This window comes from Chelon labrosus, assembly GCF_963514085.1.
Source record: "Chelon labrosus genome assembly, chromosome: 16".
In the NCBI taxonomy this organism is placed as follows: Eukaryota; Metazoa; Chordata; class Actinopteri; order Mugiliformes; family Mugilidae; genus Chelon; species Chelon labrosus.
In genome coordinates, this window is record NC_140349.1 from 25,565,374 (window position 1) to 25,588,049 (window position 22,676).

The 22,676-nt window shown below is 41.1% G+C and overlaps 1 protein-coding gene across 1 annotated transcript in view; it reads right to left on the reverse strand.

Annotated features, from left to right (window-relative positions):
* Window positions 1–10,266: 10,266 nt before the first annotated feature.
* Window positions 10,267–22,676, reverse strand: part of LOC311501118 (growth factor receptor-bound protein 10-like) — a 47,929-nt gene continuing 35,519 nt past the window's right edge. Inside the window, exons 8-17 of the mRNA XM_084562786.1 lie at window positions 20,951–21,025; window positions 20,497–20,634; window positions 20,171–20,281; window positions 19,036–19,134; window positions 18,799–18,876; window positions 17,621–17,737; window positions 17,135–17,201; window positions 16,956–17,043; window positions 16,635–16,728; window positions 10,267–15,845 (exon numbers count right to left, since the gene is read on the reverse strand). Of these exons, the coding sequence (XP_084418912.1) occupies window positions 15,699–15,845; window positions 16,635–16,728; window positions 16,956–17,043; window positions 17,135–17,201; window positions 17,621–17,737; window positions 18,799–18,876; window positions 19,036–19,134; window positions 20,171–20,281; window positions 20,497–20,634; window positions 20,951–21,025 (1,014 nt within the window). The 3' untranslated portion in view covers window positions 10,267–15,698. The remainder of the gene's footprint in view (window positions 15,846–16,634; window positions 16,729–16,955; window positions 17,044–17,134; window positions 17,202–17,620; window positions 17,738–18,798; window positions 18,877–19,035; window positions 19,135–20,170; window positions 20,282–20,496; window positions 20,635–20,950; window positions 21,026–22,676) is intronic.

Consider the following 22,676-nt stretch of genomic DNA (forward strand, 5'->3'; position numbering starts at 1 on the left):
GGTATAATCATTACCTCATGGTCATCGTTTTAACTACATTTTTCATTCTCTTTCCTTTGCTCATATGTAGAATGATGATAAAGATAAAGAAACCAAATCAAAACAGAAGAACACTGGAGTAACAGTTCCAACAGTGAAGATGATGAACTCAACGCTGAGAAAGAAGAGATACAACAGTGCTGTATGCTTGAAAGATGATACATTTAGTTTAATTAATGACTTGGTTATTTTTTACGACGGAGTATTAGGGCCACATTAAGGAAAAAAGAAATCACAAACTTCGAGAATAAAGTCGTAACTTACGATAATAAATTCATAATTTATGAGCCTGTTTTGCCTCCACTGGTCCCATGAGGCCTGCACCGATGGTGCAGAGCACTACATCTGCGATTATCGTGATATTAATTAAATGTTAATTTAGATTATACTGTTCATAGACCTTTGTTACTTAATTGAATTAAATGTTAATGGTTATTTAGCCTATAGGCCTACTGTTCCTAGACTTGTTTCTTTTAACTGAGAGACTTCATTTAAACTTTAAAATGTAGGTAAAATTGTCCTTCAGTTGTATTCAATGGGTGTGCAACTTTTCGACTGCTTCTCTTACAGGCGTCAGTAGGTTGTCCAGGAGGAACCTGTGATCGCTGAATTTGTGAATACAGTGAATGAAGTGAGTATTGATACTGATGTTTTGCATGCTGTTTTATACACATTTTTTCCTTTAGTTAAAATTTGATTTATTCACTCCTAACATTTGTGTTTTTATCTACAGTATTTTGTGGAAAGCATTACAATTTAGATCGTTGTTGTTTAGATATCTCATGTATATTCTTTCACCTTTTCTCTTACAGATTAATACAGAAGTCATGCGTTTGACAACTTTGCCTTCAAGCCAAGTTACTCGGACAACTTGACCAATACACAGCTAACTTAATCAAGGTCTTCAGCAGCAGAGGGGGAGCCGCTGGAAAGAAGATGAGATTACTCATGGCTCCAACAGCTAAGGCAAGTGCACCCTTTTTAAATGATCTCAGTCTGACTGTCTGGTCTAGCCCAGGGTTTGATTGTGAGTGTGGTCTTTTCAATGGTTAACAGATCAAAAAGCTGGTCAAACTACTGTGCTTGTATTCTGCTTGGTGTCCTTTTTCATTAAGTCCATTTTAAAAAGTGTGAGAGCGATCCCACAGTAATGTCACAGATTGAAAAAAAAAAAATAGGTGAAAGGGAATATGTTCTGATTTGCTAAATGTTTTTAATCAGTTCGCCTGATATGTCACATAGAATATCATAATCACTGTGATCACTAAGATGGTTATAAAAGTGTCCTGGAAATGTGTTACATTGGAGATTGAAGACTCATAATATTTAATAGGCCTTCTTTTGCAGAGTGACAAGATTGAAGTTAAACAAGACTGTGTCATTAGAGGTCTTTGTGCTTACCTCAACGAGGACAGCGCACACTTGATAAGGAGTACTTGGTTAGTAATGGCATTTTACTGTAAGTTTTTTAGTGTTTAACCTAATGTTTTCTTTATTTCACAATGTCGTTTTTTTCCCACCATTAGACCAGCAACAGTGAAGAAGCTAAGCGAGGGATCGCTCAGACCACCATGGGGATTTTTGTCATTCGACGCGAAGGTGCTGATGAAGAGGATGAGCCAGAGACAGTTGGAGTTGTGATTGAAGGTGTGGAGCTGCTTGACAATTTGACCAACATGTCATTTGGATTTGCCATGCTTTTTGGTCTTATTTACACACTAAACCTGAGTTATTCCCGGGAACTCAAATACACATTTGAGTTCTTTCAGAAGGTGCTGATGTCCTTGGATGGTAACAAACTCTCCCCAAAGGTCCAAACACTGAAGATAAAGATGCTCCAGTAAGCAGTTGCACGTACTGTGCACTAGAGATTCATGTTTTATTGTTTAATGAAGTAGTGTAAAAATCTTAAGTGGTTTTCATGCGTTTGCCCTCATTTGATGCTTATGTTGTGGTTTTGTATTATTCTTTATGTATACTAATCATTTATTTTGTAAATATATATATTTTTTTTACATGTCTTTACTATGTTGTTTTACTGAATTTGGCCTGTTGGGCTTAAAATAAAAGTAACTTTTTCAGAACTGTGTGTGTGTGTGTGTGTGTGTGTGTGTGTGATGCTCGAATAAACCCATACGGTTTATGTATATGTTCCTTTTAAATATATGTAAGTATTAACACATAATGTGAAGGAGATCTTTTACATACACTTTATGTATTATTATTGAATAAACTCATAAGGTTTATGTAAAAGTTTAACTTAACTTTATATGTAGTAATTAAATGGACACATGAAGTTTATGTAGAAATTTGCATTAACTTAATTTAATAAAAAATGATGTTATTTGATTTATTTACGTTACTTATAAATGATAGAAAAACATTGGATTTAATGTGACCTTTTACATTGAACTTATGTAATGAGATTACATGGAAAATTTACATGTAATTAAAATAAAGTCAATGTTTTTGGCTTAATTATTTTTTTGAGTGTATATGAAATATAGTATATAAAAGTAAACTTCAAGTATACTGCCTCAATTTTAGTATAAAATAAATATACTCGTAGTACACTTGAATAAACTACTTTTTGCTAAGGGAAGACAAAAACTGAATTTCATTAAACAAAAGGAAACTCAACATGAACATAGGAAATCAAAACACAGAACCATGACAGCCATTATACAACGTATACACTATACATCATACAACAAAACTGCATGGTCAGATGGAGGGTTAGTCCTGAGCTGCTTTTGATGGTGGTGGGAGAAAACCGGAGTACCCGGGGAAAAACCCACATAAACACGGGGAGAACATTCAAACTCCACATAGAAAGGCTTTGGTTACTTACGCTTTCCAGAGCTCCTTAGATACTATTCAGCTCTTGGATTTCTTGTCTTTGGGCGTCACATTGTCTGCTGATGTTCTCATTCTCTGCCTTCATCGCTGCACACCTCTCCTCCAGAGCTTTTTCTTTGTCCAGTTTCTTAAGCTTTTTGACCTCTTTGAGAAGGATGTTGTGTTGACGGCTGATGGCATCTTTCTCCACTTTCAGGGACTTCTGCATGAGGTCAAATACCTTTTCACCTTGGAGTCTGCTATGAAGACCCTCAATGGCACTTTTCTGAGCATCTGTTGCAGTCTTGAGTGCTTGAATTTTGGCTTTCAGCTTATTATTCTTCTCCTCCAAAGATTGTTCCTGGAGAGCTTTGCTGTCATTACGTCATATTCTTTCATCAGAGTGTCAAATTTGTGACTAAGAGCCTTTTTCTCTGCCTTCAGTGACTTTACATTTTGCTTCTGAGCCATCAGATTTTCATAATTCTCGCGGATAATATTTGTTTCTCCAGCCACCCTATAATTCTGTTGCTTCATGGCTTCTACTTGCTCCTTCAGCACATCATACTCGTCCGTCCAGTCTTTTTCATTCATTAACTTTCTGGAGGCCTTAGAGTGTGCTTTGATCAGGGTTCTGCTTTGCGCCTGCACAGCTTTCTCCTCAGCTTCCAGGTCTTTATAGCTCTGTTTCAAAATGTCTATGACCCCAAGCTCTGTGTTGACAAGCTGTATATGACTCTGCAAATTTTCATTTTCTCTCTTCAAGGCCTCGATGCGGGTCTTCGTCTCTTCACACAGGACCTTCTGGCTGTTTACCTTTTCATATACTCTGTTGAGACCCTGGAGTTCCTGCTTTAGGGCATCATTGTGACGTCTGAGGGCCTCTCGTGACATTTCCATAGCATCGTTCAACTTATGCAAAGACTTTTCATTGCCAATCCGTCTGTAGACCTCTTGAAGCTCCCGTCGCGAAGCTTCATTCTGCTGGCGGATGGCTTCACTCTCCTCTTTGGCGAGGTTGTAAGATTCATCTAAAGCAATGATGTGTTGATTCTTCTCAGAGAGTCCCTGGATTTCGCTTTGTAAGTAGTCTTTCTGCTGTCTCAAAACTTGTGTCACATCTTTCATGTCTTTACACATTTCCCTCAAAACGCCTTCATTCTGAATCTTTTCTTTCAGGTTCCTGAGTTCCTTTTCGAGTTTCTCGTGTTCTTGCCTCACTGCTTCGTGTTCTTGTTTGATTTCTTTAAACCTGTTCACTGTGGCATTGTCTTGGAGACTTTGCTTAAGGTGTTGAATATCTTGCCGCAGAGTGTGATTTTGACAGGTCAGTACCTCAGTGGACTCTTTTGTATCAAGGGAGCTCTGATTTTTGATCTTGTCACAGAGCTCCTTCACTTCATTTTGAACTGAAATGCATTTTTGTATTGCAGCCATTTCCTCTGCATTGATGTTGCCTCTTGCTTGCTCCAAACATTCAGAGCCCTGAATGTGTTTGCCGAGTTCACGAATCTGGAGCTGCAGGGCATCAAGCTGTTGGTTGAGGGTCTGCATTGTAGTCTTCATGGCGTTTGGCTAATGGTCTGATAGTTGTAACTAATTTGCTGCTTTCTGAAGATTGGTCAATAAAGAATTATTGTCTGTATTTTTCAAGAAAATGCAGTTCGTGGACATGACGTCATATGTGGGCGGAGCAAACCCGTTTGGGCGTGGCCTCTTCACGTGGCTTGACATCCCTGTAGTTCTAGAACAGGGGTGTCAAACATAGGCCCGCAGGCCAAAACCGGCTGGCCAGAGGATCTAATCTTGCCCGTGGCATGAATTTGCAAAGTGCAAAACATGAAAATTACATAGAAGACTACTAGTATTTGGGAAGATTCATTAAGTATATGGAATGTCCTATGTTCAACATGGATCCTGAACGCACCATAGTCTTGTGTAGTAAAATGGTACGGACAGGTGTCAATCATTAGCCAATTAGTGATGTTCAAGTCAACCTACAGGGTTCCAGGTGGGTGGGACTGTGAGGAGAAAGACAGAGCGAGAAAGGAAGTCACCACTAAATAAATAAGCTAAATTAATTTAAGTTAGTGTGATTTAGTTACGTGCCTGCCTGCACGACCACACTGTGGACTGTTGCTGGCTAGCTCCTTGTGTTAGCAGTATGAGAGACTTGTGTTTGGGAAACACTTACTACACCTAACCTGATACAGAACTTTACAGAACCTACTGGATGCTTGTGAACGTGGACGGAGCCTGAGAACGTGTTTCTTCACCACAGTGACGGGACAGTGCTGAAAGAGTGTTTTGCCAAATTATACCTAATGGCACTCTGCATCCCAGGAACTGTGAGTACTGTTAAGACACTGTGAAATGGATTCAAATGGGCTCCAACATGCGTGCCAGTGGTTTGGTACCATAGACTAGTTGACTTAAATGATGGACTTAATTGATATTAAATTCAAAGGTGGGGACCACCTGGTCAAAAATAAATTTTAAGTGTGCTTCTAGAAGTACTTTTGTCATAATGTATTTCCTGGTTACTAGTAGGGAACTATGGTACCACAGTGGTTTTGTTATGCATGGGAGGCTGAGCTCTCATGGCAGCATAGCTGGATATGAAGCTAACCAGGCCTCTCTGCACCCTAGAAAGAGTCATACATTCTAACTGCTTCTATTCACACATCCCAAATTTAAAACCCTAGTAGACCCGTCATCCGTTCACCACCCATGCAAAGAGTGATTAAGATAAGATAAGACATGTTTATTAATCCCACGTATGGGAAATTTCCTTGTCACATTACTCAGAATAGCTTTGACCCTCCTGTAAAACAGAGCACTACAAAAGTAACTGCTATTCCTAATTTGTCCACTGTTTTGGTCAGAGTAGCGGACAGAACACAATATCCAGAACTAAATGGCAAAAAAGTTATAAAATTGCACTTTTTTTTGCAAAAAAAAGAAATTCTAGTTTCATAAATATTTTGTAAAAGGATAGCTCAGTACATGTAAACATTTTCATGATGTACTTCTTTGCATTAAAACAAAGGCAAACATTTGGAGTTGTTGTTGTTATACTATTATGTTACTGGTCTCTTAGTTATGCTGCAATAGGCCTGGACTGCTGGGGGACAATGCACTGAGCACATGTCCTCTTCTCTCTTCTCTCTCTCATACTCCACTTTCTTTTCTCTGGCACCGAGCTCTTGTCCTTCAACTTCCTATCTACTACTAGTCATGCAATTCTGTGCTGTTACTGTATAGCATGTTAACTGCTGTGTGTCCCTCTCTCTGCTTAAGGTTTCTTCCTGTTGAAAGGGAGTTTTTCCTTGCCGCCGTCGCCTTCAAGCTTGCTCTGGGGGTTTCAGGCTGGGATTTGTTAAGCTTTTTGAGACATTTTGTATTGTTATTGACGCTATATAAATTAAATTGAAATTGGTCTGTCCCGCTTTAGATCACATTGACCTGGATGTGGCCCCTAAACTAAAAAGAGTTTGACACCTCTGGTCTAAGCTGTAAAATTTGAATAATTGCACGTATGACGATTATGATTAAACTATAACTTGTCAGAATTAGGCATGAACAAATGGAATGTAACCACCATGAACTGGTTCTCTCTCTCTCTCACACAGGGATTATGTTTTCTAGTAATTGAATTTAATAATTGAAATAAATTGAAATATTTCAGGGCAATTATTTTAGTCAAGTTTAGTCAATGTTTCTTTTTTCCTTTTTAAATTCATGTAGTCCTTACTCAAAATTTTAATTAATTACATTTGCCTTAGGACAGTTCATCCCAGCTGACGCTGCTGCTCAGGTTTCTACCCTGCTCCCATTAACTACGGTGGACTTTGCCTCCACTTGTCAGGGAGGTACAGTGGATACTGGCAATGCACCAACCTGTAAACACCAGTTGAAATTATAAATAGCATTTTTTTCTGACATTCTTGTTCCAATGATACCCATCCCTTTCTACATTATGCTAAGATGCAATGCCAGTAGCTGTGTTAACCCAAATAGTCTCAGCAAAGCATTCTGGGATTTTTCTTCTACCCCTCAGTTTTGAGGCAGTATCTGAAAAACTGAAGCCCCATTTACATTGCCTTTTCAAGGTGGAAACATTACTGCAAGCCTTTAGTTTACTAGAGGCTGGCTCACTATGTAAAAGAAGACACTGAGGAAGCATTTTTTGAGTCTTGCTTTTTTTGTGTGTAAATCAACCAAGGCTTATAGGTAGACTTTCTTTCCGCAAAGCGGCTTCATAATCCTTATTAGCTTCAGTTGTGGGACTCACATTATTAAAACCAAATGGCAAACGGCAAATATATTTTCTATAGCGCCCATGTCCACGTTACCCAGCTCCAGCCCAGACTCACTTAGGCCAAACCAAATGGGTCCCACATTGTGTTTCCTACTCCCATACCATGCCCACTTAGCCCACTTGTATTATCTCTATGGGGCCCATTTAACCAGCCTACATGGGCTCCCCATTTGGGGCCCATGTTTCTGGAAAAAATATGGGTCCCTTAAGAATTTCCCTGTTTATGCCCCTGCCCCAATTACATCCCTTATGGGGTTCATACGGCCAGCCCACATGGGCTTTACATGTGGGGACCATGTAACTGAAACCACATGGGACCTGCAAAATTTGCCCAGTTCAAGCCCATGCCCACTCAGTACCCACATAGCCCGTATTAAACCCTTATGGGGCCTATATGGACATGCTGGCTGGGATATAAATATAGACAATGTCTTGTCACTTCCTCGCATTCGCCAAACTGACGCTATTTCCCAGAGTCTGCGCAATACAGTCCGAGAGTGAAGCCATGCGGAGCGTGATCTCGATGACCTGACCACACTTCCGCCATTCGTGTTTTCGATTAATTAGTACTAAACTCTGCTCTACCTCCACCAGTTACAGCGGTTGGTATAGCAACTGGTAGTCACCATTATATCCTGTTTCTAGTGTCAGTATACCTAAAACGAAAATTGACACTTGAACATACATCAACATTATATTAATTATAATCTAAAATGACAGAAACCATCGTTGAAAAAAATATTTGACATGTATTTTAGTGTTTTAGTTCAGCCCAAGCCCCATCCACTAACATGGAGGAGGTGGAGCTTATGACCTATACTGCAGCCAGTCACCAGGGGGAGCTCTACTAGCTTTGACTTCACTTTGAGGAGCTGTTACGCTGTCTATCTTTATACTGTCTATGGGTCATACCAATCAACATAAATCAAGTGTTGCAAACCTATTAACCAGAAAAAAAGCAAATAGCTGACCTTTGCAGGAACAGGCGTACATCCACACCACATTCCAATATGCAAGGACAGAACATCATCTTCACTCTATATACTTATGCTGCATTTAGTGTCTTTTGGATAAACGGCTTCCTGCATTAATTCCACTATTCTTCTCACTCCTTCACACATCTCAGGATGGACAGGTTGATGCTTGTATATTTCTGAAAAGGAATTAGGTTGATGATTCACAAACTGAAGCAACGGTAACAGTGCTGTCCATTTGAAATGTCTCCTTTGACAGTTTTTGAGGACAGTAGTATTCAAGCTGGTTGCAATTTGTAAATTTACCCTTAGATGCCACTAAATCCTTCACCTTTAAAAGCTGTGTTCCTCCTTGTACAAAGGACCAGCTACCGATTCTGCTGAAGGGTTGAGGACCTCCTACGGCCCTGTTCAGCTCTCCTAGAGTAACTGCCTGTCTCCTGGAACCTCTTTCATGGTCTTTCAAACTGTCCTGGGAGACTCATCTCTGGCAATGGCACGTATTGATGTACCATCCTGGAGGAGTTGGACTGCCTGTGAACCTCTGTAGGGTCCAGGTATTGCCTCATGCTACCAGTAGTTACACTGACCCTAGCCAAATGGAAAAAAAAAAGATAGAGAGAGTGTCTGCCTCCGCAACCACACTGGGAACTGGTTCCACAGGAGAGGGGTCTGATAACTGAAGGCTCTACCTCCTATTCTACTTTTTGGAACTCTAGGAACCACAAGTAAGCCTGTACTTGATTTGGCGTGTGAAATGGTGACTGTGTTATATGGCGTGGCTTTAGATTAGTATTTTTACTTTAGTCAACAGTTAATACTAATGGTAATCATTACCTCTGCATGTGAACATTAGCATGAGATAATATGAATATTAAGTGGCTAGTCAAGATTTACCTCAGTGGTGAAGGATGCCAATTCAGAACTCCTATCAATCATGAGCAGAAGAACTTCCATTGTGTTTGCTCCCAGAAAACAGAAACAGAAATGTTGAATTTCCTCCATAAAGCTGTCTTTAAGCAACATGCTGGAGTTTTGTACAGTCAGAATTGTGAAACGCTGAAAAGCAGCAGTAGTGTTACAGCTCAGGTGTAGGAGGAGGAGCAGGCACACGTGAAGAACCAGTCAATAAGAGGGCTGTGTCTGATATATATATCACAGCTACTGGTGCACATCAGCATTACAGCGCAGGGGAACTTGTATTTTTAACTATATTAGTTATTTTTTATGCTGCTTTAAACTTTCACTACTTCGCTGGAAATTATTCTGCATTTACTCTAATATACCTTCTACTTCCTGTAAAGGTTTAGTGTTAAAACATCCATTATGGATGTGTCATATGCTGTCATATATGTCTATCTTAATAGTTGATATTTCGAGACAACTCGAGAAAAAAAGAAGAAAAGAAATAACCACTTATGCATTGAATCGTTATTTTCAAGAAGGGACGATTTGAGAAGGCGTTTAATTGGATGCATAACTAGTAGCTGCAGGATGAATCATCACCCTTTTAAAATCAGTTCTCCAGGGAAGGACTCCAGAATAGCAACAAAGACGTTTTTACCCAGTGATGGGCCTGGTACTGGTGCAAGCTATATCATTAAAGGAACACACTAAAATGTCATATTTGATTTTACTGTATTTTGCTCATAATAATAGTTCTTTATGTCCACTTAAGTAGGATTTTAAATCCAGGACCCTCATCATGGGCAGTTTTTAAGTGTGTGATCCCAAGTTTTTCAGTCGCCATACAAACATCTGCTGAAACCAGCCTGTTAGTGTGTACTGCTGTCTTTTCAAAATCTGTAAAGACTGTTAAAGTTGTGTAGTGTGTCCCTGGGTTTAGCTAAGTTCTAAGTAAGCTAGTTTAGCCACTTTTTTCCTGTTTTCAAAATTTAGAAAAAAAAAAAAAAAAAAAAAAACACATTGACAATTTCATAGTTTATACCATATAAATAAACGAATCTTAATTTAAACTAGGTGATATCATAACGCCAAATAAAGTTGCTATGAATATAAAGTTGCAGAGTAACAGTACGGTCTCTGCAGCCTTTGACTCATGTGGACATCACCCAATGTATTTCCATATACCTAATCAACCCACATGCTCTGACTGATGAGTGACAGTTCACATAACCATGGAGTACAGTCTGAACAGCAAGACCCTTGAGATTATTTGAGATTGTGGGAAGATGAGAATAACAGAGCAGCAGTTCAGTCTTGTTTGGTTTATAGCAATGTTGTCTTTTATTCTAATTTCCAATAAACAGAGAATATATCAGTCCCTTATTTGTACAAAAATACCTGAACAGGATACAATGTAGATCCAGGAGCCGCACAGAAAGAATGAAGCAATGCACAGTGGGGTTATGTGAAAAAATAAAAAAAGATTACGGTTCATTTGCTCTTTTATTCTTTCCCTGAAATGTTTATTTGACTTTAGCTTAAGAGGACTTCAACCCAACAACAAAACACAACCAACACCAAGTTAGTTTCACTGTAAGTCACCAAACGCCATGGGACTTGTGTGTGATGTTGACCTGACATTAATTCCAGTAAGGTTACATTTCACAGTCACAGCTAATTGTAAATGAATGCGGTGAGTGGACGGATGGCAACTAAGGACTTGTTACTGTTTAGAAAGAGGCACCTGCTGCAAGACCTAGTTAAGAAAAAAGCTTTGTTGTGCACCTTAAAACCCTAGTAAATGGACATATTGAAATGCACAATCCTCTTGAGCTACAGCGTATAATTGCACTACTTGTAATGAAATGTCTACAAAAGCTGCAAAGAATATCCCCGCGGGTTAAGCGTTAGTGTGTGTGCTCTCCAGAAAAAAACACTGCTGCGTGTGCATGTGTGTGAGATTAATATCCAAACGTTTACTGGACTGTTTGGATGATTGGAATCAGATGCGACAGAGAGGGGATATTCAAAAAGATAGATGTGCTTTAGAAAGTAAATGGTATCAGAAATGGATGCTGGCAGAGTCGAAGACCCTGACAGCCTGTCAGCTTATATGCACAACTGATGTTCAGAAATTTGACTCATGCCAAATATCCAGTTTGATCGCCTAAAAAACAAAACTGTTTAATTTAATACTGTATATAATGTGGTATATTCTTTATATATATACATACATATGCGTATGTATATATGTATATATATATATAAAGGTCATTTTTGTGGCAAACCAAATAAAATACATAATAATATCAATACACACAATCAAATAATGAAAAAAGGACAAAATAAATCATTCTTCATTTTACATGGAGTTATGAGCAAAAGCATAACACCCCATACATAGTGATCTGTGACCTAGGTACAGTGTTAGATCTACATCTTCTCCGTAGCTTCACATACTTAGAAAAAAAAAATGATACTTGTATATTCATATAACTGGACTCATGTAAAGGATTGCATTGTAGCACAGTGATTAAAAATTGGAGGGGGGGAGGAGAGGACGGTGATTTGTCCCCCACAGCCCCTTAGCGATGTGGCTTCACGTCCCTCTCTGACAGACAGGAAAGAACCTCAGCTGAGGTCTGGGAATGCTGGGATACCACCAGACAAAGCCCTGTCTCCTCTAAATCCTTAAAAACGTCTCGACTTGACTTCACTCCACCGACGAGCAACCTTCTTCTAACGATCTCTAAAAGGCAAGTATGATAACCAGCAGAGTTAGCAATCCTGAATAGTGAATATAACAGTCTGGCCATCCACACACATACACACAATCACCACAGGGGTCATAGCTTACAGGCTGGACACAGGTGGGAGAGGGGGCAGGGGGTTCAAGCATTATCCAATCCCTGGAGAGAGTCTGCCCTAACTGACTAGAAAGGCCTGATTGGTGGAGCGCAGAGCTGGTGAGTCGGTTAAGTCACGTGATTAGTCGACTGGCGGCAGTGGTTTGTGTGTCAATGACAGTACTTAAGAGTTTTGTTAGCCTGGCAGGGAGTCCAGTGGCCTCTTGATAACCCTGCTTGGTGGTGAAGGATGGACTGAAGGTGCAATGTGAAGGCAGGAGGGGTGGAGGACGAAGCTAAACAGGTGTTTCCTGATTTTCCTGTTGTATATTCCTATAAATCACTGTCATCATGTCATCAAAGAAACAAAAATCTAACTCAGATGATCTATTAAAGCCACACTGAGTGGTGATTTTATGTGAATGTACTTACTCTCACGACAACATTATTTGTGTAAAAGTTGATTGTGAAAATAAATGTGTGTGCTGCTTTAATTCCATTCATTGACACTGTCCTTTTCAATGTTACCACCAGGGGGCTCCAGAGTGGGATGTTCTCTTCTACATGTAATAGTTACTTAAATATAACTGACTTTTTTTTTTTTTTTTTTTTTTAGCATACATGTCTACTTATCACTCAACTTCCCAGAATGCTTTCAACAACCTGATCAAGATGTTCTCAATCAGACTAGTGGACACAAATTTTCAAACAGTGAAAGGGTGTGACGACTGATTGTTTTCCAATTGGATTAGTTGTTATGGTTTTGGTTCATCTTTGAATAATTTGGTTGATAAAATGTCAGCCAAAGATGACATCTTTAAGCTTCAACAGTCCAAATCCCAAATATTCCGTTTTTTTTTTTTAAAGATTTGCCAAACAAAAAAACAATAAAACAATTCAATTCACACAATACTTACTGATTAATTTTCTGTCTATCGACTGGCCAGTTATTCAGCTCAAACTGTTTTATACACTTGTACCACTGTCTGCAGCATGTCTGCATGATTTCCTGTTCCTAAAATGGCTGTATAGTTCAGTTTCAAGAACGAAGCACTTTCAGAATTATTGTGAGCGACTGACATCAAACATGAGATTGCCAATCACCAGGATCTGTCTTCTAAACGGTCTCCAAGTGGATTTAGACGTTTAAGGAAGTTTGAGACATACGTGGAAAATATCCTTATTTGCTTTCTTGCTTAGAGTTTTAAGGGAAGATTGATACCACCCTCATGTGTTGTGCTTATCTGACACACTTGCCACTTTTACATGGACACTAGTATTCCGCTAATAATCTGATTAAAAGCTCAGTCGGACCAAGAATGCTTCATGAAACCACATCAGTTGGATCAGACTGGTTGGATTACAAGGAATTTTCTAACTGGTTTGAGAGTGGTGATGTAAACCTTTGACAATCCGCTGACATGGAAAAATATAAGTGCCTAATAACTGTGCAAACACTTGATCCAATAGTTTTTATATAATTGTAATAAATGCATTCTTTCTGCACATGTTCGCCCAGCAAGGGGGTAAACATCAGATGACAGCGGAAACACGGAGGTAGCACCTTTTTACTGGAAAAGTGTCTTCTTCTGTTATGATTCTGACAAATTTGACACTCCACAGTATGACAAACAACTTTATGCATCTCAAAAAAGTTATATTCTAACGGATGTCTCTGGGCATGTAAACATATTTCTTATCAGATCGTTTAATTCAGCATCCATGTCAGTTGGAATCTCCAATCAGAATGGTTTCGATCGATTTGAAGACATATTGTCCATGTGAACTTACTCACACACCCAAGAATAAAGACAACACTGTGGTCTGTGCTGCAGGACAGCCCGCAAACAGGTAGTTTAACTCTGAGTCACTCAATCCAGTAAAGAAGCAGTAAAACAGTAAGTTGTTTTCAACAACATATAACATGTTAATTAGCTTTAGAGGTGCTGGTGGGCAGATTTTGTTACTTTTGGACAGAACCAAGCGAGCTAGTTTTGCTCACAGTAGTGTCATGACTGGCATCCAGACATGAGAGTGGCATGCATTTGCTCAACAAGAAAGCAAATAAGACTATTTTGCAAATTCTTGCAACGTTCCTCAACATAATTTTAAAATCCCAAACGTGTAACTGTATGTGCATTTTAACATAGCTTTAATTCTACACACACGGCTCACGCTTTTCACTTAAGGCGAGTGAAGCTCATTCGACTGCGTTTCGACTCCCAGTCAGCTGAGTTCACATTTCAAGTCATTTGTTCAAATTCCATATTTAAAACAAAACAAAACAAAAAGTCATGAGAGTGCTTTTGTTGCTTTTCTATGAGGGAACAGTGGTCAGAATCCGAACATGACAGCTCCAACCCATTGATATCAGATCAGGATGACTAAAATGTGCAAGCAAAAAGCTCAGAACAGACTGAGGAAAAGAAAACGACATTCAAAGACGAATTCACCGACAGATAGAACCCCTTTGATTTAAAAAATAATAATAAAATGACTGAAATGGTAGAAGCTTGGGGGTGGACACACTGTTCAGGAGTATATTTAACAGTCCTCCTCCTCTTCCTTGCAGTTTTGAGATGCTGCAGCTGGTTTAGGAGCACATTTGTCATTTAGGGTAGTGCAGTTTTGTTGGTACGAGCCACACGGATGTCCAAGATGTTCCTAAACCTTTCTGAAAGGCACTGCATGATCAGCTGTGACTCTTTGCTCCCACGCCACTGTAATCCAATCAGAGCTGATGGAAATTCACATGCATGCTTTTCAGAAGGGAAGTGGAGGAGGAAGAGGAGGCAGCTTCATTTAGCTATAGAGCTGTCGTCTGTCCGCCCGGGAGTGCAAAACTAGTTCTGCATTGAATCAACAGTAATAAAACAGCATTAAAATGACATCAAGTAATCAACTCTACAAGGGAGGCTTGTTACAGCCTTCCTGATAAACATTCCTCTGTCCTTTCATCAAACCCTCGCTACTGCTCTGCTCGTATTGCCTTCAGCTACTTCTCGTTTCTCTCCAGACTTTTCTCTGAGCTTGTGTGGAGGCGGAATTGGGGTTGCATCAGGGGATTGTGGGTCAGGACACAGCGGAGACACCATGTCGAGCCCGCTAAGGTGTTGGGAGTAGGGGCAGGGTGTGAGCTTATCCAGACTGGACTGCACAGGTTGAGAAAACTCCTGGATCGAGTTTGATAAGACCCAGAGAGGTTCCTGTCCATCCCTGATGATCAATGAGGAAGTCAGAGGGTGGCGCTCCCCGCCCGCCTCAGTAATGAGGGAGCGAGGGTGGGGCGGGCACCACAGCTTATCAGGCCTGGAGGATGGGGGCAGTTGGTGGGGTTGAAGGGTTAGGGGCTCTGAGGGAGGGATCCATCCAAGAGACCCGTAGCACTCCTGCTGGAAAGATGTGACTGTAGCCGTCCTGTCTTTTCACTAAATGTGGTCTTTCGCCACAGCAATGATTAAACAGTCAGTCTCTGTGACAACATCACAGGAGTTGGGCAACTGCTGTCCACAATCTGAAACATTCTGGATTGTCCCATTCAAACATCCAAACAGCGGTAAAGCAGAGAAAAGCGCAAAGCATTGGGGACATCAAACCTCCAATGCCTGCCCCTACCGTGTTGGTCACATCCCCCGAAACATAACCTTTCTCTGTCTCCTCAACCCCGTTGTGTCGGTCAGGAGAGGGGGCGAAGGGGGAGGGGGGGGGGGGGGGGTCTCCAGGTGAGAGGTGTGCAAAAAAGAGGGTGTGATGTTGGGGGGGGGGGGTAGAGTGTCACAAGGCCACAGCGGTGCAGGGGTGTTTGAGCTTGCAGGGCAGCACTCCTCTGTTGAGCTGGTAAAACTCCACCAGGTGGATCAGGTCGGTGAACTTGGTGGCGCCATCGTCGAGGCTGAAGAACACCTGTCCGTCCTCCTCGCACTTCAGACCAGAGCAAGCAGGAGGAAAGAAAACAGTTAGCCACTACGTCACCAAAAGACAAGCACACTGAAAGAACACGCGTGTTTCAGGCATCATAAACATCAGAATTCTGTAAATGTCAGCCACAGGGCTGTCTTTGTTTTATTTTTGGTTGAGATGTCAGATTCACTGCATTACAAATTGTTATTTAAGCTGTTTCTATACTAGAGAGAAAAGTTGCCGGAGTCAAATTCCTTGTATGTGTACATACTTGGCCATTAAAGCTGATTCTGATTCTGATTCTGATTACAAATACACAAACATAATGCCCACACAGGACCTTAACCTTAACTTTTTCTTTAAGCTCCATTACTTTTGGTTTTTGACCAAACAAAAACAAACTTTCTGCATGATGGATACTTCTAGCAGGGAATGGAAAAATAGGTCTTTGTTGTTATTTAGGGGACGGTACAGCACAGCTGATTTGTGTACTGTGAAAGAACAATTGTAAACAGATGGCAAAAAAAAAAAAAAAAAAACATGCTACAGTGGTGATGTTGAGAGAATGTAGCAGGCCACAGCTGGCGATTTTTTTACACTATAGAATGAAGCTGCATCTCAGGCTATTTCTAAAGGTGGACAAATGCGTATGTGTCTGTGAAGCCACCCAGCTGCTTTTTGAGGCTAATTTGGTTACAAAAGGAAATCACCAGGCAATATTTCTGTTCTAAAAAAATCTATCTGACAGCACTATAATAAGTTGTGACATTTTCATGTTTCATTCACATGCTGCTTTGTGATGCGACTGACCGGGAGAATCTGGAAGTGCTTGATCTTCTGGTGGTGGCACAAGGTGAGCACGAATGCCTTGGGATTACTCTGACTGTCCCGCAACAGGAACAACCTGACATGATGAGAACATAATGCATTATGATTTAACCAATGCGCGAAATACAGTATGTATGACTTTTATACTTGGTGATATACAGTTCTAATGCGGCTCGGGAAACTGTGAGAACAGTATGTTAATTCTCGGAGGCTCAAATGTATCGCTGACAAGCCAGAAGGAGAGTTTTTAGACATATAAATTAAGCTTTTCTAATTCCTAAAATGAGACCTTTTTCCACTCACCCGTCTACTTGGCCTTGCTGTATGATCATTCTGTGGGCTTCCTCTCTCATGATGCGGCCATGAAACCAGACCTGTGTCCTGTGGATCACTGAAAAACAGGCATTTTTTAGACGAACAGCACTACACCGGCACTGTTTAGCAGCCAAGGAATGCGCTGTTAGCGGTCAGAGTGAGATTACCTGTGCTCAGAGAGGAGGGGTGCAGGGGGCTGGGACTTCCCAGGACATTCATACGCTGGCTCCTTTTCTATGAGCAAGAGATTTATCATCAGATATCGTCACACTAGCGTCCAAGCTCCGAGCCTTGACTCTCTCTTTGACTTAATCCGAGCCACAAAGAATTACATTTGCTGTGGAATTTAGCCGAAGTTGGATTCTTTTTAGAGCCGTAAACAAATGTAATGAGCTGCAGTCAACCACAAATAAAGGAAAAAACTGAGTGCTCGAGACTCATCAACATATGAGTGGAGCTTCTGCACACGTTGATTTATACTAAATGGGTTCAAAATGGTTAAAAGCTTCTGTTCGCAATGAATGTAGTTAAATTTATACTCATAAGAGTGAAAGTAAATATGAGATGTTTGATAGTTTGTCCACAAATGTTTCAGTGTGATACAGATTGCTCGAGGAAACGACATTTTGTATTCAAACCAAAGCGTGAATTACCCTCCAGGTCTGTCCCTCCTCCAGGGCAGCGCTCTGGGCCTCGACAGGGTTGTCAATGACGCGTCCGGTCCTTCCTGAGAAGTCCATGGCAACCAGGGAGTTCTCAGATACACTCCGCTGTTGGGAGAGGGAGGGTGGGTGGGTGGGGGATGGGGGGAGGGGATACACATGAATTGGGGTGGAGGGAGGGTAGACTAGGGTCAGAGGTCAAACAAGCCAGACACACTCACTGGAGCATGACAAATCCTGTCTGCACACAGACCCACTTTAGTCCATCCACAAATGTCCCTCTGAGGAAAAGCACAGGCCCCCCCTTGCTTTCTGGCTCTGGGGCTCAAATGATTCAGGTTTCCTTATATTTAATTACTCTTAGCTCATTAAACCAAAGAAAAATGTAATACATTTTGAACGATCACTGGCATATTGTATTTCCCCTTTCCCCCTTTTTGACCTAAAGAACTAGAATGTCATTCACAAATCGAAAAAAAAATACAATAACAGATTTTTAGCTATTGAAAGTAACTTTAAGTTACAGTCCTAACTTAATTACTTAAGACAGTGGAATTTGTTAGAGCATGTCGTAATATTTATTTACGTTATTTAAGTCTGTAATACTTAAAAAGTGTAAGCACAAACTTTGTGCCCGACCTAATTTAATTCGCCATCTTTCCAAAGGAGTTCATGACACCTTTTCTAACACCTCATGGTGTGAGGGGATTAGACTCGTACACTTGTACTGCGTGCATGCAAACACACATTTTTCTGCTGGCTGCGTGTATAATCTTTTCGAAAAAGGGTACGTGTTTTGGAGCATTATGTAAAAACTCTGGGATCAGAAGTTATGTGGCGGGCGTACTTCTGTTACACCCTGCTGTTAAATGAGCAGCCTGAACTGAACCTGGACCAAAAGCCTTTCACTGGAGAAGACTGATCACCTCATCAACAAAGGTCAAATGACCATTTGAACAGAAATGGATTTGAGCTTGTAAGAAATACATCTTATGTGAAAAAATGCCGGTACTTTTCCTCTTGAAAGAGTGAGGCCGGAGGCAGCCGCAAAGTGAACTGGTTACCATTTTACCATCAGCTAATTAATGGATCACTTTGGATTGGTCTTGGCTGAGTGGGTGCATTAGTGTGGGGTTGTAATAAGGTGATGTCAGAAAGCAGATCCTCACCACAGGCGCAGAGAAAGGCGAGAGGCTGGACTTCCTCTGCTGGGGGCCGTTGTAGCTCTGATACAGCACTATTCCATACTGTGGAGACACGTGGGGACAGATGGCAAATAAACAAATGTTCAAGAGAAAGACTATTCACAAGTCATCACTGCACTGGGCGCCAATTAGCAGCATGCATCAACTCTCTGCGAACTGTACAGTCAGCCATGCGCGACACATAAAAGTGAAAGGGTTTACTTTGAGCAGTCTGAAGGCGGTCATCCAGCAGGTCCTGCTCTGTTCGTCCTCCGCACACAGCATCTTCAGTTCCTTACAGTCACTCCTCACTTTACTGGGCTGTCAACCAAACAGAAGGCACAGTGGGGCGTTCAGTTAATGAGATACACATCATGAACATGTAAGGCCTCTTTTGTGGTATATAAAGACCTTCAAACATGTGACACGGCATGGGCAAGACTACAGAGTCACATGTTTTGGAACACAACTTGTGCACTAATGGCAAAGACATGACATTTGGTTTAGAGGCATCTTTGAGCTCAGTTATTAAATGATTCATTAGTGTCACTGGATGAAACAAAGAATAACATTGTTTACCACCGATCTATTTTAAACTTGTAATCCAATACCAATAATCTTTATTAATCAATAGTCCATATACTCAGGAAAAATGAATATTACAAGTGGATTATTTGTGCTTAGTTCCTTTCCAGTCCAATACTATCCCAACATCACAGGGCAGACTTTCTCCTTCCACCAGTAACAAGGATGTTAGACACACTGCTCTTTAAATGCAAACCCCTACTGGTAAATTCATTCATGTCTCCATAGCAACAATCCAGCCTCCCCAGAAGCCAAGTAAAATCCCTTACCCAATCCTGCACTGTCACCCCCGCTGACAGCATCTGACAAGCCAGTCGTCTAGTGTGTGTGTGTGTGTGTGTGTGTGTGTGTGTGTGTGTGTGTGTGTGTGTGTATAAAAGAGAGGTGAGGAGGTTAGGTGGGCCAGATTCCCTGTTCCATCCCAGCTTATCCCACTGGGCTTATCCCAGATCAGCAGGTGACCCACCACAGATAACTCTTGGAGGAGGACACATGGTCTTGAGTGTGTGTTTAAACCCCCACTGTGTGGTTTTAACCCCAGTGTCCTCTGACACTGACACACACCAGATAAAATATAAGCAGAGAAGAGGCAGGTGCATCATGCGTAGTTTCACTGGGATCACTACAGACTAACATGAATGAAGAATCTCTATTTTTACTGGAAAATGTGAAACAATCCAGTGTGACAGACTGATTTAGTTAGTTCACAATAACAATCTTCTGCACTTCAGTCAATGATTTAATCAGGGTGCAGTGTTGGCCTGCAGGTTACCTTGATGCAGAACTGGTAGTCCGTGGGGGCGTTGTGAAACTTTCTGCCCGTGATGATGGTGAAGATGTTACTGTCATCCAGATCTGACAGCAGCTGCAGGTGTCGGGGCTCCTGCACAGTGAGGAGGGACAGAGAAGTAACCAGCAGGACAAGGCAAAAAGATCACAAAGTGATGTAAACTACTCCACATGAAATTGTCTGCTACTTAAGATATTAAATCTGAAAAATGGAAAAATTAACCAAAAAAGGTTCATGCAAACGCGCTCACTGCTTCAATTGACAACCTATTAAGTTAATTCAGAATCAATACAGCAGCAGTTAATCACCTTGGATGTTCCTTTAGTAGAGTAATAGAGGCCGGACCGCCGCAGGAACATGTAAAGCTTCTTCCAGGACTTGCGCCCAGGCTCTTTCACGTACAGATAACCCTGGATCTCTGGACAGCTGCTTGAGTTCAGAAAATTCTGGAGGAAAAACAGAGCAGTGTCTGTTAGGAATACTGCTTTAAGGGAACTGAATACATCACTGTCCGGATATCACTGTGAAATAATGAGGCAGTTCTTTTTATATATTCCTGAACATCTAGAAAGAACAAGACTGGGTGCATGCAGTTAGGAGATTTTAGGAAGTGTGCATTTGCATGCATATTTTTAGATTTAAAAAAGTCCCTAATTAGATAGAGTGAAGGCTAAGGTGCAGTATTAAATTCAGGCTGAGGTCACACGCTTTAATATGTACTACTAGAGATGTATATGTCAAATCACTGAGTCATCGCCTCACCTGTAAGAGCTGTGACTGAGGGATTGAGCCATCAGACTCCTGACACCAAGCCACCATCTGCTCTGGAAAAAAGTTCTGGATGGAAAAACACACACGGAAAACACAACAATGAGCGAGAGAGAAAAAAGGACAGAGAAAGAGAGAGCCACTAGAAGCCACTTAGTGCATATGCAAGCTCAGAGTGGGGTAGTGTTTCTCTATGCAGAGTACATCTCTCTTTCAGTGTCTGTGTGTGAGACCAATGAGCACAAGGCCTGGGAGACAAAGTGGTGGGGAGAGAGAGGGCACTCCAGCTCAGGAGTAGATGCAGTATGATCTCACCCGCTGATGTAATCCCCTTTAGCCAGCAGCGCTACTCTTAGTATGATTGACAGGCCGTGGCCAGCACTCTGGTGTTTTACTGTGCTCATTACCACAGAGCTGAGGTCACCTGCTGGCTCTGACACGCACCTAAATCACCACGGCAATAATGTCACCGCACATCTCCACCAGCACGCAACAGCGGATTCCCGTGCTAAGTCCACATTGCCAAAAAGATGCCACGCAAGCCAGCTAGCGCTGAGTTGCTGGCTGAGGGAAGAAGGCCTGTGTCCTTAAAATGATGACCAACTTTGTGTTTATGTTTCAGCTGGAGCTCAACAGGCACAGCGTGACACAGAACTAAAATATCCAGAGAGACGACACAAAGAGAGCACTGTGACTAAGTTAGACTCGTAGGAGACAATCCCTGGCTTTTATTAACTATGAAACATGCTTCCCTTAGTATTCATGAGGAATAAAACTGCAAAATATAGCAGAACACCTGTGGAATTAATTGCCACAACCATTGTATTTGGCTTAATTACTGTGTATGGAGAAGGGTGCATTAATAATATCTATTACTTTAACATACACAGACATGGTCTGATGGTCACCACTGTGACCCAGACTTTAATATCTCCATGAAACAGATTGCTGTCCAATTATACAGATATTCATGCTCCCCAGAGGATGAATCCACAATTGTGTCCCTTAAATGTTCCTTTGATGCCACGAGTAGATCTATATTTATTCGTCCACTATTTTTACTTATGATCAAATACTTGGAATACATGTATATTGATGATATTCCCACTTGGCTGCGCTCTACTTCGTGGTATATAGCACGCTGACTGACTTTCAGTATGTTTTCCCTTTTCCCTACGCTTTTTTTCCCACATAAAAAAAATAATCTTTGTGTCTATCAACAGAGGAACATGATGTAAGGTTTATGATGTGGCCAACAGTTTTACTTATTTTTGAGAAACTTCATCTTGGCCTGGACAACAAGTCTAAATGCTACAACGGCTATGAACATTGCACACTGCTGATAAGAAGAAGAACTCAGTCACAAGCATTTGTAAAGCTTTGCTGGTGCAGACCAGCTAGGGTTTTAATGCTAAAATGCCTAACTTTACAGCCTGGTACCCAAAAAATGGTTTTGGTCTCTATAGATAACTGCACGGAGGCAGTTAACTGACTTGTTTAAATAGTATTAAGCCTTTTATTTATGCATAATTAAGGGTGTGGCTGCTTTGAGAGACAGGTGGGTGCACAAGCAGCATTCTAGATGTCTGCCAAGGCATTACACATATTAGCTCCACTCATGCTCCACCTGTTCGCCCATTTTTTAATTTGTCAAGTAAATGAGATGGGCGCCTGACGGAGCCGTCGCACTGATCTTTACAACTACTCTTCAGGCATCTTA